General features: G+C 52.2%; 1 protein-coding gene across 9 annotated transcripts; it reads left to right on the forward strand.

The window, feature by feature from the left end:
* The first annotated feature begins 6,229 nt into the window (after positions 1–6,229).
* Positions 6,230–13,896, forward strand: Islr2 (immunoglobulin superfamily containing leucine rich repeat 2). Of its 9 annotated transcripts, none has more exons than XM_041679710.1 (3): positions 6,230–6,292; positions 9,098–9,190; positions 10,493–13,896. In XM_041679710.1, exon 3 carries the CDS (start codon positions 10,501–10,503, stop codon positions 12,736–12,738), a length of 2,238 nt encoding a protein of 745 aa, XP_041535644.1. In that variant the 5' UTR covers positions 6,230–6,292; positions 9,098–9,190; positions 10,493–10,500; the 3' UTR covers positions 12,739–13,896. The 9 variants fall into 9 exon arrangements, with proteins under 9 accessions (XP_041535644.1, XP_041535645.1, XP_041535641.1 ...); XM_041679711.1 differs by lacking the exon at positions 6,230–6,292 and adding an exon at positions 7,473–7,491; XM_041679707.1 differs by lacking the exon at positions 6,230–6,292 and adding an exon at positions 7,708–8,061.
* The last annotated feature ends 1,981 nt before the right edge of the window (positions 13,897–15,877 follow it).

The raw sequence follows: 15,877 nt of genomic DNA on the forward strand, positions 1-15,877 counted from the left end.
CTATTGTGGGACATAGATAGGTTACCTCAGAAAAGTATAAAAGTCTTGCTCTGGCCCACTGATAACGGTTTTGAGCAGAACCTGCTGTGACTTCATAAGAATCTGATTTTTACAACTGAGGCTCTCCATCACTCCTAACAAGAAAAAAAAAAAAAAAGACCAGGAATTGGGGATAGAGCTCAGTTGGTATCTAGCAGGCACAAAGTTCCAAGTTTGATCCCCAGTACCTGCCTGAATAAGCTCAATCCCAGCCCTCCAGGAGGCAATGGGGTCAGAAATCCAAGGTCATTCTTAACTTCATATAAAATCTGAGACCAGAGTCTCAGGTACTTTTCTATCTGTGATAAAACTCTGTAACCAAGGCCACAGACTGTCCTTAGGTTCCAAAGCGGCTTGTATTAGATTTCTGAGGCAGCAGGAAGAGACACTGGGTCTGGCTTCATAGAGGAAAAATTTTTTCAAACAGTAAAGGGCAGGCACTCTCCTCTGGGAGAACGGTTGCCCGGATGCCTGTAAAGGGGACACTTGGAGTTTATAGAGGAGGTTTGGTGACAGGGAGCCATGTGCAGAGTCTGGAGTCTGTAAATCTGCAGTCTCTACTTCCTGTGTTCTCCTTGTTAGATTTCTGAGTAACATCAAGACACAAGGCCGATTTATCTCTAGAAACTGCCTTGCTCTGGCCATCCATGCAGCTGATTGTGAGTGACTGAGTTAGGCGGTGGCAATGAGGGGAAAATGGCTGGATTTTCAGCCAAGGGGTGGGGCATTTAAACAAGCCTTGGGGGAACAGGAATTTTGTTGGTCAGGTTCTGGCAGAGTTTATTCAAGGTTTATTCTGACAGGATCCGCGGTGGCAGACTGGAGGCAGCAGAGAAAGAAGCAGAAGCCGAGAGCTCACACCTTGAACTGAAGCAGGAACAGAGAAAACACTGGAAATGGTGTCTTTGGAAACCTCCAAGCACAGACCCCCGGTGACACACTTCCTCCAGTAAGGCCACACCTCCTAATTCTCCCCCAAAATAGCCACCAACAGTGTACCAAGTAATCAAATGACTGAGATTTGAGGGGACATCTCATTTAAGCCACCACAGCTAGCCTGAACTGCATGAAACTTTCTCAAACAAACACAAAAACCAGTCAGACAAATGAAAGAATGGAGTAGCAGCAGCAAGCCCTGGGCTCCAAACCCAGTGGCAGCTTCGCAGTTTTCTGCTTCCTCCAGGTTCTTCTGTGACCACTGGTGCACTCTTCCTGTTTGTCACCCAATGGTACAGTGCCTCTTTCTTTCCGCCATGGACGGGTGACAAACTCAGGATGTAAAGTCATGTAGGAACATCTTTGAGCTCATAAACATATCCTGCTCATAAATATACAACGTCTGCTGCTACCAAAATAGCTTTGGATCCCAGCACAGGCATTTCCAAGAACAGACTCCCATCCTTTCAGGAATTCTGTGAAAGCAAAGGATCTTCTTATCTGTGTGCCCAGCAAAGAGAGCTCCCCAAACCTGGTTACACACACTGCCCTGATCCTGATCAGGACCTTTACTGCTGGTCACAGATCGTGGACAGACCCACCTTATCTCCACATAAATAGGGACTCTACATCATTATAGTTATAGTCAGTCACTGCAATTCATTCTTCTATAATCTTAGGTTACTCTGAATTCACAAATCTCCAGCTCTTCTAGTGAAAGGGCATCCTGCTTGTGGGGAAACTTGGTATTGACTCAAGACTAGATTACTCTAAGCCAGTCATTCCATCTCCTTGGCCAGAGATTGTTTTAGATAGAGATGGGACATCCTAAACTACTGTGTGCCGATAGGATCCCAAAGAAAGGCATGGCTTTGGGATAGAAAAGCAGTCCTCTATCCACTAGCCGAGGGCTTCTGAAACTCTCTACTCATGGCCCCTTTACACCCCTCAAAATTTTTTTTTTGATTTTTCGAGACAGGGTTTCTCCGTAGCTTTTGGTTCCTGTCCTGGAACTAGCTCTTGTAGACCAGGCTGGCCTCGAACTCCCAGAGATCCGCCTGCCTCTGCCTCCCGAGTGCTGGGATTAAAGGCGTGCGTCACCACCGCCCGGCACCCCTCAAAATTTTTATGTGTCTTCAGGTATGTATATAGATGTACAAATCAAGTATCATTCTGATAGCAAACCCAAAAGAAATTTATCTTAAAATAATTCTTAGATAGATAGACAGACAGACAGACAGACAGACAGACAGACAGAAGGATGAATAGGTAGGTAGGTAGATAAATAGATAATTTATTAAAATGGAAGCTAACTTTTATGCAGATGAATGTGCTTGCTTATTTTTACATAAAAACTTAAATCTTGACATCACAGATAACAGAGTATCTTCAGTGTTTTTCAGAGTTGATTTTCATAATACTAATGACAGAAGTCTATTCAAGGCCAATTTTCCTAATTGTTAAAAGCACTGCCAAAATTCACATAACATTTTTTAATGTAACTCAAGTTAGGAATTCAAGCAGCAATCTTAGAAATCAAATATTCTAATCTAATACAATCCAAAGATACACTAATTTGATACTTATACACTGAGAAGTGACTATAGAAAACTGTTGCCTTTTTCTTCCATGATTAAAACATTATGTTTCTATAAGAACAGAAAACTCTATACGAAGAGTAAAAAAACCTGTAGTTCGTAACATACAACAGTCCTCAATGTGAGCCAAGGTGTTTCCGGTGGCTTTTGTTCATGTTGCGTGTCAGGATGGCTCGCACAGAGCATGGTGTCCCTGTTGTGTTTAGAACCAAGCCTTCAGGGAAGCTGCACGCTACCAGAGGGGCAAGCACCACTGGAAACTTCATCCAGGAGAGGTTTATTTTGTGGTCATCTTGATCGTTGCACGTTCAGAAGTCTTCGACTGTTGCCGAAGTTTTCACTGCTCACATATGCAGCTCTGTGACCCCCACAGGAGGTCACAATCTACAGCTTGCTAGGCTGAGCAGCAGCCTGTTAGTGGTCAGCATATTGTTGTGCTCCTGTCGGAATCAGCTAAGGACGTCGGTGAGCACAGCCAGTTATCCTGATAAGAACAACAGAAGAGAAAAGGCTTCGGGGCTGGGGGGCTACTGGTGTGGCAGAGGCACGGAGCCAACCTTGAGGCCAGCTTTGCTTCCTGCTTTAGAAGATGACACAGTTACTGATCTCTACCCTTTGAGATGACTTTTGTTATTGGCAAACAGATCCTGCACAAACCTCTCCCCCAGCATCATCCTGCCACTCATCTCTTTTTAAGAAGATTTATCTTAATTACGTGTGTGCATGTGTATTTGTGTGTGGAGTTGTGCACATGAGCCTTGGTACCCCTGAAGAGGCCAAAGGCATCAGATCTCCCTAGAGCTGGAGTTACAGGTGACTGTGAGCTGTCCAATGTGGATACTGGGAATTGAACTTAGGTCCTATTCTTAACCCCGGAGACTCCAGGCGTTAAATTCTTTAATTTTTAAAAATTTTTATTTGTGTGTATGTGTGTGCACACACTAATCACAGTGGCGCATGTACAAGTAAGGAGACAACTTACAGGAATACATTCTGTCCTTCTGTCATGTGGGTACTCAGGCTCAGATCATCTCACTCGGTAGCAAACACCTTTCACTGCTGGACCATCCTCCTCCATCACCCATCCTTCCTTTCCATACTCTCGATCACACTGAGTCCTGCCACGGGAAGGCTGATCTCTCCTGGGGGAGCCAGCGCTGCATTGGTGAAATGGGGCAGCTAAACATGCCACACCTTGCATGGCGAGTGCTGCCTCTCCCAGGAAGCAATCCCCAGAATCAGCAGTACAAATGTGCACCCAGACGAATTACATGAGTCACTGCCAGAAAAGCCATTGTTAATTTTTATGGCAATGAATGGTCTTGCCAGCATGTTGAGCTAATTTAATGAAAGCACTGGGAGGAAGGTCGTGGGCTAGATCTGGGTTTGTTAATAATGCCAGGCTTCATTTGAATCACTCCAGAAATCCGTCCCCATTGCCTCCAGCGACCTGCCACAGGTTGCTCTTTTCCTCAGAAATCAACAGTCTTCTCATACACAAATGTGGGCTCTCTTTTGTTTTCCTCTAGAAAATAATTAAAGTCCCAGAGCTCAATAAATACTTAAAGAGAATGTGATTTTAATTAAAAAGCCTTCTGCCGATTCTGTAGTAGCAAGTCTCTCTTCCCAGGCAGTCACGCTGGTGGCAGCCACATGCATCACAATCTGCTAGGGATGTGAACCCAAAAACCTGCACAAATAATAACGGGCAACTCTGACTCTCACAGAGGGGACAGGTGGTAAAAAAGATGGCCAGGGGCAGAGCCAAGCTCTTCTCCCTGTGGGAGAAGCAAGACATAAGCATCGGGAGTACATGTAGCAGTGTGTTCATCATAGGCCCAAGTCTTTAAGACAACAGTAGTGACTGATTCTATTCAGCTGTTGGTGAGGAAACAGTATCTGCTCCACCATGCACTAAGTGCCACAGACACAGTACTCTGTGGTGTCTTGGCTCGTTTAATTCTCACAGGGAAACCTGTTCTCTCATCTGTGCTCTTTCTAAAGGTTTGTTTATTTTTATTTCATAACTAAGGGTGAGTGCCTGCTTGTATGTCTGTCCACCACATCTGTCTGGTGCCTGGGGAGGCCGTGAAGGGTGTTGAACCCCCTGGAACTAGAGTTACAGAAAGTTGTGAGCTGTCATGTGGGTGCTGGGAGTCCAACCCTGATCCTCTGCAAAAGCAGCTAGTGCTCTTAGCCACTAAGCCATCTCTCCAGCCCCTGTCTGTCCTTTGTTTCTTAGAGACAAAGAGGTAAAGCCAGGAGCCCATAGCTGCTGGGTGATGGAGCCTGGCGCTGGGAAGAGAAGGGATGGTATAGAAACAGGGCCTAATAGATAGACCCTTAATTTCTATCTTAATGATAAAAATAAAGAAAGCAAAGAAGAAATGCTTGCTGAAATCTCTGTCTTGTCTGTGTGCATGCATGCGTGTGTGTGACCTTGTCAGCTTGCAGACACTGTACAGTGCGAGGCAGTGAGTTCCAGAGCTTCTGCCTGGAGGAGGCTGTGGGGAAGGTCTCTGGAGCAGGCTGGTGTGCCAGGGATGTCTGGATGTTTGATTCCCTGACTTTCTTGTCCTTGGAAGCTCTTCCCACACACCTTGGCCAGTCCATTAAATCACCCACGGGCCACATTAAAACACAAGGGTGCATAACTGAGCAGTTGTTGCAGAATCATGCAGACATTACCTGTCTTAAACGTTTAATCAAACATCTATTACTTCAGTTTTCCCTCACCCCCGCCTCACTTAAGGCCAGCAAGTTTATTATGTCAGCTCAGAGACATTTTAGAAGCCTCTGGCAAAGAATTGAGAGGCAGGGACGGGACTGCAAGAGAGGTATGCTGGAAGCTTTCTTCCTGGTGTAAGGACACTCGCACCAGGAGAAATGATGCAAGGTTGGACTCTGGGCACTGGGAACCCACTGGGCCACGACCTGGCCAAATCTGTGTTAAAATAAGGAGGCCCGATTGTGTTTCTATGAGGCGCAGGCTGGAACTTTAGAATTTGGTTAAGTGTGCCCCTCTATAGCTTTGCCCAACAGCACCGCAAAGCCCCAGACGGAGCCCTCTTTGGTGCCCTGGCCCACACCTTCAAAGGCCACTGCCCTGCCTCGGCTTCCTGCAGGCAGTATCCAGCAGGGGGCGCGCAGGGACCAGGATTGGACCCCAGATCATTGCGGACCTAGCGCTGGGAGCAAGTCCGTGGAGCCTTGGTTTTCAGGGTTCCCACTATCTGGACCGTCTGGATACTTAAGGTTGAAGTTAAAGGTCAATCCGCAAAGCAGTCCATGGTCTTCTGCTCTCGGCCTCTGCGTCTATCTAGGGTCAGGACTGCAGCTTGGTAAAACCTTGTGCCTGAACTGGGCAGCTGGAGCCCTCTGTTCGGCAACTTTGTGTCGGCTCTTTCCTTTCACTCCTGCAGCACTCACCTGATTAAATACCTGTTCCTTTAAAAATCAAAGGCATAGGCAGGGGTTAGAGGTGGCAGCTGTTTCTAGGCACGGGCTCTCCTTCTCTAGGTCACTGTATCATTATTAACGTTAAAGCAACGACGGTAATTCTGGGCGGTGCCAGCGCTCTGCACGCTGTCTTCTAGCCGAGCTCAGTGGTTGAACCAGGAATTGCAGCTGCCGCCCCAGACTCCGCCGATGCTGATAGAGGCGACTCCGGCTCCAGCCTTGTCGGGACCAGCACTAGGTTCTTCAGGGTTGAAGACGGGGTAAGGGTCGTCTTCTCCCCCGTACAAAATCGGGCAATAGAAACATCTTTGCCAAAGAGTGGGTGGGAAGCCGGGGTCCGCCGGAACAGCATCGGAGGCAGCGTGGATGCCACGCCCTTTAAGCTGTCTTGAGGGTGCTGGAACCGCCCTCTCCACAGCAAGTCCCCTGGCTTCCGCGCCTCTACGGGAAAGAAAGCCAGAGTTCCCAGAGCTTATGCGGACTTTGACTAGGCACGTCCTTGCAGTCCAAGAAGTCCTGAGGGAGAGCTCATGAACCCATTCTCTTCCAGCTCTCGGTCCTTTTGCTTTTTCCAAGTTATCCCTCGGCCGCCTTGCGTCCCCTCCAAACTCAAAAAGAGCTGAATAGAAGTGAAATTGGATGAGTGGATCCGAGGAGCGTCCACACTTTGCATCTTCCTCTCCCCAGACCAGGAAAGTCCCCAGGACTCTCTATTCCAGAGTACAGAGTCTTAGTCGCTCCGCTGCCACACAGCAAGGCACTCCCCCTCAAGGTTGCTAGGACGTAAACAGTACAACAGGACATCCCCCTTGCTTTGCAGACAAAGAAGTCGCTGCCAGGCCGGCTGTTCTAAACCTCTAGGGCCTTGGTTCAGGTTCAAGCTTTAATCATGGACTCACATGCTGAGTCCCGGGCAGGGAGGAATCTCGTCTCTGCCCACTCAAAGACATCTTCCCTGAACTGCCTTAATCGCCCTCTTCCGGGACTATCTGTGGGGTTTCCAGACCTGAGCAGGTGTGATGAAGTTCTAGATTCCGAACTTGGGTGGGATTGTGCTGGTCCCAGCAGTCGGTAGTCTGGAGTAGAAAAGAGGGAGGGACCAAAGTGTGCACACACTAGTATGTTCATATTTAATTCACAAAGGAACCTCGGAAGCTCAGCCCGGTGGTCCCTTTAGATGCTGTATTCTTTCTGTATCTCCCTCCACCACCCCTCCTCAGCTCATTAAAATGCTTAACACTCAGATTGGGGTATTGATCTCCGCAGAGGCCCCAAACACACTGCCATCAACCCAAGACAGAAGGCTGACTCTTGTGGGGACTGGGACACCCCAGGATTACAGTGTTTCCAGAAATAGTGGAGGTGGGGAGTCTACACGTCTCTCAAAAACCTATTCCCGCTTACCGGTTCTGGCTAGCAGCTCTGTTTTCTGGGATGCCATAGGCAGGGGAGTGAGATGGTGAGTTTTAATCAAAATCTTAGACACTCTTCAAATCCTCCTGCTTATGGCTAAATGAAATGCCCAGGGTTTGCCAAAGAGAACAGAGAGTCCGAGAGTCTGCTGAGGCCAGCTGTTACATGGGGGTGTGAGATGGCAGGGCGGTGGTTGCTGCCTAGGCTTTAATAGAAGTGTGTGTGTGTGTGTGTGTGTGTGTGTGTGTGTGTGTGTGTGTGGTGTATGAGCATGCAGGGGTTGATGGTATGCTTGCTGAAGATGCTTTAACGGTACTGGGTAGTGGGTTGCAGGAAATGCTCCCCGTCTTAAGCCCCTAGTCCACAGTACTCAAGAGGAGCAGACGCTTTAGTAACCATCCCGGTCCCCTGTCGCCACTGACAGTGGCAACCTTAGTGCCCTATTAGCCTGCAGCTAGCAAGGGCTGAGTGAGACACCCCAACGAGTTCAACCTAGGAGCTTGGACAACACCTACAATACGGTGAGCACTCGCTGGCCCACGGAGAGTGGAGTGCGCGCACTGGTTTTGCCACAAAAGACCTGGCGGTGGAGTTCCAGTTAAAGAAGCTGGGCAAGGTCTGTGATGGGTTTGGGAGGTGGGAGTCTCTTCCCCCTCGCGCACCCTGCAGGGTTGCACCTTTTCAGCTAGCCTGTTAGTCTGGCGGGGATTGGGGGTGGAGGGGAAACCAGGGTTTGTTTCTACCCAGATCCAGGCAAAAATGACAGGGAGGGTGAGGCGCTCTGCTAATACTATCAATTATGCATCGTGTTGACTGTGGCTTCAGGGAGGGGGAGGCTAGCAGCCGGCAGGCAGGAGGGAAAGGGTCCGAGCGGCACAGTTCAGCTGGTCCCGCTGGAGGTCTTTTTGCACCACTGCTTGCTTTTGGGAGGAAAGAAAGTGTTTAAAGGCAAAGACACGCCCTCTAGTCCTATGCCTTTCTTTCTCCCAAATTCTTCAAAGATGGTTTGTCTCACGTGTTGCGGGGCGTAGAACGGCTCGCATTCAATTAGCAGCGAAGCTCGCGGGCGCTGGCGGGACGGGCGCGTGAGGGTGAGTGAGCGCGGATATTTGTGTGCGCGCAGAAGAGAACGGTGAGTGTTCGAGTGAAGGTGCGCTTGTGAAAATGTGTGTGAAGGTAGCGAGAACTCAGCGCGTTGACGTGTCTATTACATGTTGATGGGTAATTCTAACCTGTGAAGGTCGTGTGGAAAGGCGTGTGTGTGCGTGTGTGTGTGTGTGTGTGTGTGTGTTGGGGAGGGATTTAGAGGCATAACCAGAAAGAGTGACAATGTCATCGAGTGTGTAAATGTTGGGGAAAATAGGTTATAGAGCTGCGGTGGGCTGGGAAGGGCTGAGCCTAGGCTTGTGCGCTTATGGAGCCCCTTGATATGGGGTGTGTGGGGATCTCTACGGCTTTAACAAATGTGAACGCGGCACGAGGTAGGAGATTGGGCGCGTTCCCGCCGAGCCCGGGGACGCGCAATGACTCTCCAACCTGCAGGCAGTGAGAAGTGGGGCGAACAGATAAGAAAGAAAAAAAAAATGAAGTAGGACTTCAGGGCGAGGGGGAGTTCTTACACGGACCTGCCTGTTTTTTCCCTACTGCCACAGCAACAGATGCCAGAAGCTCCCTTGGACTGTCACCTGAGGCTGGAGAGGGGCTTGCAGCCAGAAGGAGGCACAGTGCAAGTCTGAGAGCAGCAGGTAAGCGGAGGAGCGACTGACTCCACAACCTCAGCCCACAGGGTAGGTCCAGCCTAAAGCTCCTGCCAGCGTGGAGGACACTCCGTCTGGAAGGAACAGGGAAGGGAGGTGCCTACCTCAGGAGCAAAAGGGACAAGGGGACCTGCTATTCTCAAAGGCAGACATTGGAGGGGTTCCGCCAAGACTGACAGTAGTCTCAAGTTGGGCCAGGAGTCTGTGTTAGAGAATTTGTGTGGCTGGAGATAGAAGATGCACCCAGGTATCTTGAGTCTGTGGAGAAATGTAGAGAACCTTGAGCTTTCTCCAAATATATTAGCTAGAGGCTTGTCCCCTTAAAGACATGTGGTGGTGGTGGGGGTCTACCTGAGCTCTGTGGAATACAAAGAGGAATCTTTAGTGACTGGCCTCAACATACTCTGTCTAGGCGTGGGGGAGGATTTCTTTCCTAGATGGAGGAATACTTAGGCAGTTGTGGCTCTCCCCTGAGGGGAGCTGCAGCCCGGGGCAGGGAAGCTAGGAGGCTATAAGTGGGTGGAGGCTACCCCAGAACCCACCCCACACTCCACAAGTTCTCCATTTTGCTCAAATCTGCTCAGGGTTTGGTCTCAGAGGAGGGCAGGGCTGCACCAATGTCCCTGTGTGGGGGCCGGGTCATGTGAGGACTTGTGTCCTTGTCTCTGTCAGTTCTCAGTGTGAACAGAAAAGCGCATTGCTTCAGGGTGGAGAACTCTGTGGCAAAGCTGCTCTGAGTTGAGAGAACAATGAGGTCTTGGGGTGTATGGTGTGGATATCTGGGTGCCTATGTTTTTGTGTCTATGTAATTCATTGTGGACAGAGTCCCAGGGCCAGTTGGCGGCTGCAGGGAGATGCCTAAGCTTCTGTTTGCACTGCCACTGCCTGTAAGGAAGTGGGGGAAAGTGCTGTGCATGGGACAAAGGATTCCAGAGAAGACAGCCAGTCGTGAAGGAAAATCTTTCTGCACCTCCATCTATTTCACCGGGTTTAATGAAGCTGCAGAAAGAAGGCTTAGCGTGGGGCTCACTGCAGACCACAGGCATTGGACACCTTGGAGGGGACAGCTCCAGCTGAGGGAACAGATGGGGTAAGGGAAGCATGCTCCATGCCCTCTGGAGAAGCAAAACAGGGTCCTGAGAGCACGCGTTTATTAAATCTGTAGGCTTTTATCGAGCCCCATTCGTACCTAAGCTTTCTGGAGCCTACACAGGTTTAGAAGATAGAGTTTGCTAGGGGAGAACAGAAAGCTGTGGCGTAAATGACCCCTCGTCACCTTGACTTTTTCAGGAGTCGTGATGGATTCCTTCGGAGCCCTGTGTTTGGCCTGGGCTTTGCTAGGAGTGGTCAGAGCCTGTCCTGAGCCTTGCGCCTGTATAGACAAGTACGCCCACCAGTTTGCAGACTGTGCCTACAAGGAGCTGCGCGAGGTCCCGGAAGGACTGCCAGCCAACGTGACTACGCTTAGTCTGTCCGCCAACAAGATTACGGTGCTAAGGCGGGGGGCCTTCGTCAACGTCACACAGGTCACTTCGCTGTGGCTGGCTCACAGTGAGGTGCGCACCGTGGAGTCAGGGGCATTGGCTGTGCTGAGTCAGCTTAAGAACCTCGACCTAAGCCACAACCTCATATCCAACTTCCCTTGGAGCGACCTTCGTAACTTGAGCGCGCTGCAGCTGCTGAAAATGAACCACAACCGCTTGGGATCGCTGCCCCGGGATGCACTCGGCTCGCTGCCCGACCTGCGCTCTCTGCGCATCAACAACAACCGGTTGCGTACCCTGGAGCCTGGCACGTTCGACGCACTGAGCGCGCTGTCTCACCTGCAACTCTATCACAACCCCTTCCACTGCAGCTGTGGTCTCCTGTGGCTGCAGGCCTGGGCGGCGAGCACCCGGGTCTCCTTACCCGAGCCTGATTCTATTGCGTGCGCCTCGCCTCCTGAGCTGCAGGGCGTGCCGGTGCACCGCCTGCCTGCCCTGCCCTGCGCACCTCCCAGCGTGCGCCTGAGCGCCGAGCCGCCGCCTGAGGCGCCTGGAACCCCTCTGCGCGCAGGCTTGGCTTTCATGTTACACTGCGTCGCGGAAGGCCACCCCACACCCCGGCTGCAATGGCAACTTCAGATCCCGGGTGGCACTGTAGTCTTAGAGTCACCGGTTCTCAGCAAGGAAGAAGATGGAGGAGATAAGACAGAGGATGGGGAGGGTGATGGAGATGAGGATCTGCCTATACAGACTGAGGCACCAACCCCGACTCCTGCACCTGCTTGGCCAGCTCCTCCAGCCACCCCGCGCTTCCTGGCCCTTGCAAACGGCTCTCTGTTGGTGCCCATCCTGAGTGCCAAGGAGGCAGGCGTCTACACATGCCGTGCACACAATGAACTGGGTACTAACTCAACGTCAGTGCGGGTGAGCGTGGCTGCAGCGGGGCCGCCAAAACACGCTCCTGGAACAGGGGGAGAACCTGACGCGCAGGCCCCGACCTCGGAGCGCAAGACCACTATTAAGGGCCGTAGCAACAGTGTCCTGCCCTACAAGCCTGAGGGCAAAACCAAAGGCCAAGGTCTGGCCCGGGTCAGCGTCCTCGGGGAAATCGAGGCGGAACTGGAGGAGACAGATGAAGGAGAGCAGGTGGGAGGTCAGATCCCTACAGATCCGGAGGGGGAGAAGCACTGCGGCCATGGGGACCCTTCTCGGTATGTGTCTAACCATGCATTCAATCAGAGCTCAGAGCTCAAGTCGCACGTTTTTGAGCTGGGTGTCATCGCGTTGGATGTAGCCGAGCGTGAAGCTCGGGTGCAGCTGACGCCTCTTGCTGCGCGCTGGAGCCCTGGGCCAGATGGTGCTACCGGAGCGCGGCGGCCTGGAAGGCGGCCCCTGCGCCTACTCTATCTGTGCCCTGCGGGTGGTGGCGCAGCGGTCCAGTGGTCACGCGTCGAGGAAGGGGTCAATGCCTACTGGTTTCGCGGCCTGCGGCCTGGCACCAACTACTCTGTGTGTCTGGCACCGGCGGGCGAGGAGTGCCACGTGCAAGTGGTGTTTTCCACCAAAAAAGAGCTGCCATCCCTGTTGGTTATCGTAACAGTGAGCGTATTTCTCCTGGTGTTGGCCACCGTGCCCCTGCTGGGCGCCGCCTGCTGCCATCTACTGGCCAAACACCCTGGCAAACCCTATCGCTTAATACTGAGACCTCAGGCCCCCGACCCTATGGAGAAACGCATCGCCGCCGACTTTGACCCGCGTGCCTCCTACCTTGAATCTGAGAAAAGCTACCCTGCCCGTGGCGAGGCCGGAGGTGAGGAGCCTGAGGAGGCCCCGGAGGAGGGCCTAGATGAAGATGTGGAGCAGGGAGACCCAAGTGAGGACCTGCAGAGAGAAGAAAGCCTGGTGGGTTGCTCGTTGGTGGAGTCTCAGTCCAAGGCCAACCAAGAAGAGTTCGAGGCTGGCTCTGAGTACAGCGACCGGTTGCCCCTGGGAGCAGAGGCCGTCAACATCGCCCAGGAGATAAACGGCAACTACAGGCAGACTGCAGGCTGAGCCCCCAGCACGCCTGCCCTGCCCACCTCTACCATGGGTACCTTGTAGCCTAGGGACGGCAGGACTTTCTCATCCTCACGGGACCCGACCCCACCCCCAAGCCTCCTCTTTAGCCCTCCCTAGGCGTCACTACTAAGGATTTCCAGGAGTGGGCCGAATTCAGTGGTCTCTTGCTAGTCACCGTCATCCTCTTGGCGGGTTTGAATCCCCACCCCTCCCCCAAAGCACAGAGACAGGCGCCTACCTCCTCTCAGACACCACCCACAGACAGAGAAAAACCGTCTATGCCTTCCATTCCTCCGCGACGATGATGATCAACGAAACCCACCTCTCACCCCCCGGGTGGGAGGCAAGGGGACCGCGCTAGTCGTTGGCTACATCTGCTGATAATAATGGGGTTGTTTCTGGGCTTTGCCCGCGATCCCCAGGACAGGTTCCCAGCGTGGAGCACTGTGACTCTCACCTCGACCCCACTCCGCCTTTTCAAGGTCGCATGTGCCAGAAGCCGGCTAATTTTTAGTCTCAAAGTATCTTCCCTACAATGATCCAAATCCTCGCCTCCCTCCATCCCTACTCCCTGCCTGCCCCATTTCTGTACAATTGGAGCCAAGCTGTGGTTCTGGGACGCCTTTCAACTCAACGCACTGATTTTCTTATTTTCGTTGTTATCAAAAACAGCGTCATGGGTCTGGTGCTAACACAACCTTCCCAATGTCTGGGAAAACTGGGTGTGAGTGTGTCAGGTGTGAGAGTCGGAACCCGTTTTCTTCTGTCTTTCTCCTAATTTCAAGCGCTGCGGGGCCACGCACCCCTTTTCCTCGCAGGGTGCGAGCTTGGTCCCCAGCCAGTTTCGTTGTCAATGTCTTGCAGGTGCCAGGGGCTGGTGAGCAGCGCGTCAAAGTATCTCTTGCAACTCCAGGGGTCCAGAGCTTCGTAGAAACGCGCTGGGAGCGAGGGAGCTTAGTGTGACTCCCCGGGCACATAATAAGAATTCTGAGGTTGCCTGACTGGGGCCAGAGCGCGGGCAGCAGCGGATGCGGAGAGGAGGAGGGAGCCCCTGGGTCCCCTCCTCCCAGGAGAAGTGAGTTTGCCTAGCTTGTAGTCCCCGCCGAGCGTGGGCTGTAGAAGTCGGTGTCCTGTAAAGCGTGATGTAGTGTAGGGGGGCAGGGAGGGCGGGCGGGAGGTGGGCGAGGAAGGTGGGAGGGAGAGGGCGGGAGTGGCGCGGGGACTCGGCGGGATCAGTTTTTAGTTCTAGGAAAGCGTCGCGCGCGGGGGAGGGGGGGCAGAAGGGGAGGAGTGGCGGAAGGGGAGGGGTGTGTTTCAGGCGTCTGGACCTGGGCTCTGGCTCTGGGCGAAGTGCAGCACAAGCGTGGGTGGCCCCGCGAGGAGTTGACTCCGGAGCCCACGTCCTTTTCTAAATACTTCTGTATGTAAACTGTCAATAAAGTAATCAATTTAAACAGGATTCGGTGACATTTTTGTGTCGGGGGAGGGGGAGATCGGAGTCTGGTGGGAAGTTAGGTGACAACAAAGGAAGGCGGCTGGAGATTGAAGAAGGAAGCCACAGAAGCCGCACTTTGGGTTTCTTTTTGTTTTGACCGATGGCTCCTGCTCTGGGAGCGTCCAGCGTCTGGGTGGAAAAGTGAAATCACATGGGGGTGGAAGGGAGCTGTGAGAGAACGACTTTCAAGGAGTGAGAGGCTGGCATCTGTGTGTGTGCACGCACACTTGCGCTGGAGTAAGCACGCTGTTCTCTTGGAGTTGAGACTGTTAGTGTACCGGGATCTCTCTGTCTCGGTCTCCCCTCCCCCCTCCCCCGTGTTTTCTGTTTCTCAGCACCAGCCTTTGAGCTCTCTGGGAAGATGGGGGATGAGCAAGGAAAAGAAGAGGAATTCATAGAGCTAGGACTGCTGTGGTTTGCAGAGGGAAGTCACACCACACATTTCAGAGCAAGCGGATGATTGCAGAAAAGGGGCGGGGGGGGGCTGTCTAAATCTCATTCCACAGAACAAGCTGAAGTCAGTGCTGGTGCATGTGTCTGTGTGTTTCTGGGGTGGATGGGGGGGGGGGGCGCTCAGCCAGTGCTGGGCAGCTGCTAGGGGTTGCTGAGGTGCACGACAGAATCAGGCCTGAAACCACACCGACTTCACTGTTCTACAAATGGAGCCTGGGAGACAAGGAGCAATCAAGACTGGGTGCCACGCTCCTGCTCAGCCAGTGCTGGGTTTGGGCTTCCTATGGGTTCAGCTGTGCCTGGAAAGGGCAGGATGTTGTTGGGAAGGGAGGTGGAAGAGGAGACAAATGACATGCGAGGAGAAGATAAAACTTCCATCCTTCCTAAACCTCTTTGCTTCCTTAGGTACCAATCTTCTACTTGGACCAGTGTAGGATGCAGCACAGGCCCAGATCAGACACCAAGCATCGCATCCTAGCCCCAGGCTCCACTCTGACTTCCTAGTGAACCCCTGCCCTGCAGCCCACTCAATGCCAAGCATGCCATCTTTTAAGAAGGCTAGTTCCTTGTTCGGGTAAGGACAAGGACTGGCTTAGTTCCCAGGACTGGTTCAATGATCAGCACAAAGGATTGCATCTGCATAGAGGTCTAGTTGGGCCAGCGAGTGCACAATGTTTTGGTCTCTCCATGTCCTGTGGGAAATATCTACTTCCTCTTCCTCCCTGTCCCATGGATTGATTAGGTTCTCTTAAGACCTCCAGAAAGCCCGAGTGCTCAGTGGAGAAGGAACAGAGGAAGTTAAGAATTCAATCCTTTGTCTGGACCGAGCTTTTAATCAGATGAACAGACACTACTCAGCTAGACTTAGTTCTCCCTAGGGGGAAGGCCTGCAGGCTCTGCCCCTGGAACCAAATAGGTAGGTAGGTGCCAAGGCCAGGCGTCAGGGTACAGGGACTTTTTGCTGGCTCTGCACATAGACAGGGCCCTCGCAGGAGCGCTCTGTTTTCTGTTTAAATGTTTGCACATGCGTAGAACAGTCCTTAGCGTATGCCTTCCCGCTAAAGCTCCGTGTCAGTTTTTTCTATCGTTCGCACCTCCTCGTTCCCCTTGCTGTCTCACTGGTTGTTCTAATTCAGAACCCACTGCAGGTTTAACTAGCGCGGACCCACCTGTCCGTATCCAGTG

Source organism: Microtus oregoni, unplaced genomic scaffold (assembly GCF_018167655.1).
Source record: "Microtus oregoni isolate MIOR12 unplaced genomic scaffold, Mior012 000032F_ref0000030, whole genome shotgun sequence".
Classification (NCBI taxonomy): domain Eukaryota; kingdom Metazoa; phylum Chordata; class Mammalia; order Rodentia; family Cricetidae; genus Microtus; species Microtus oregoni.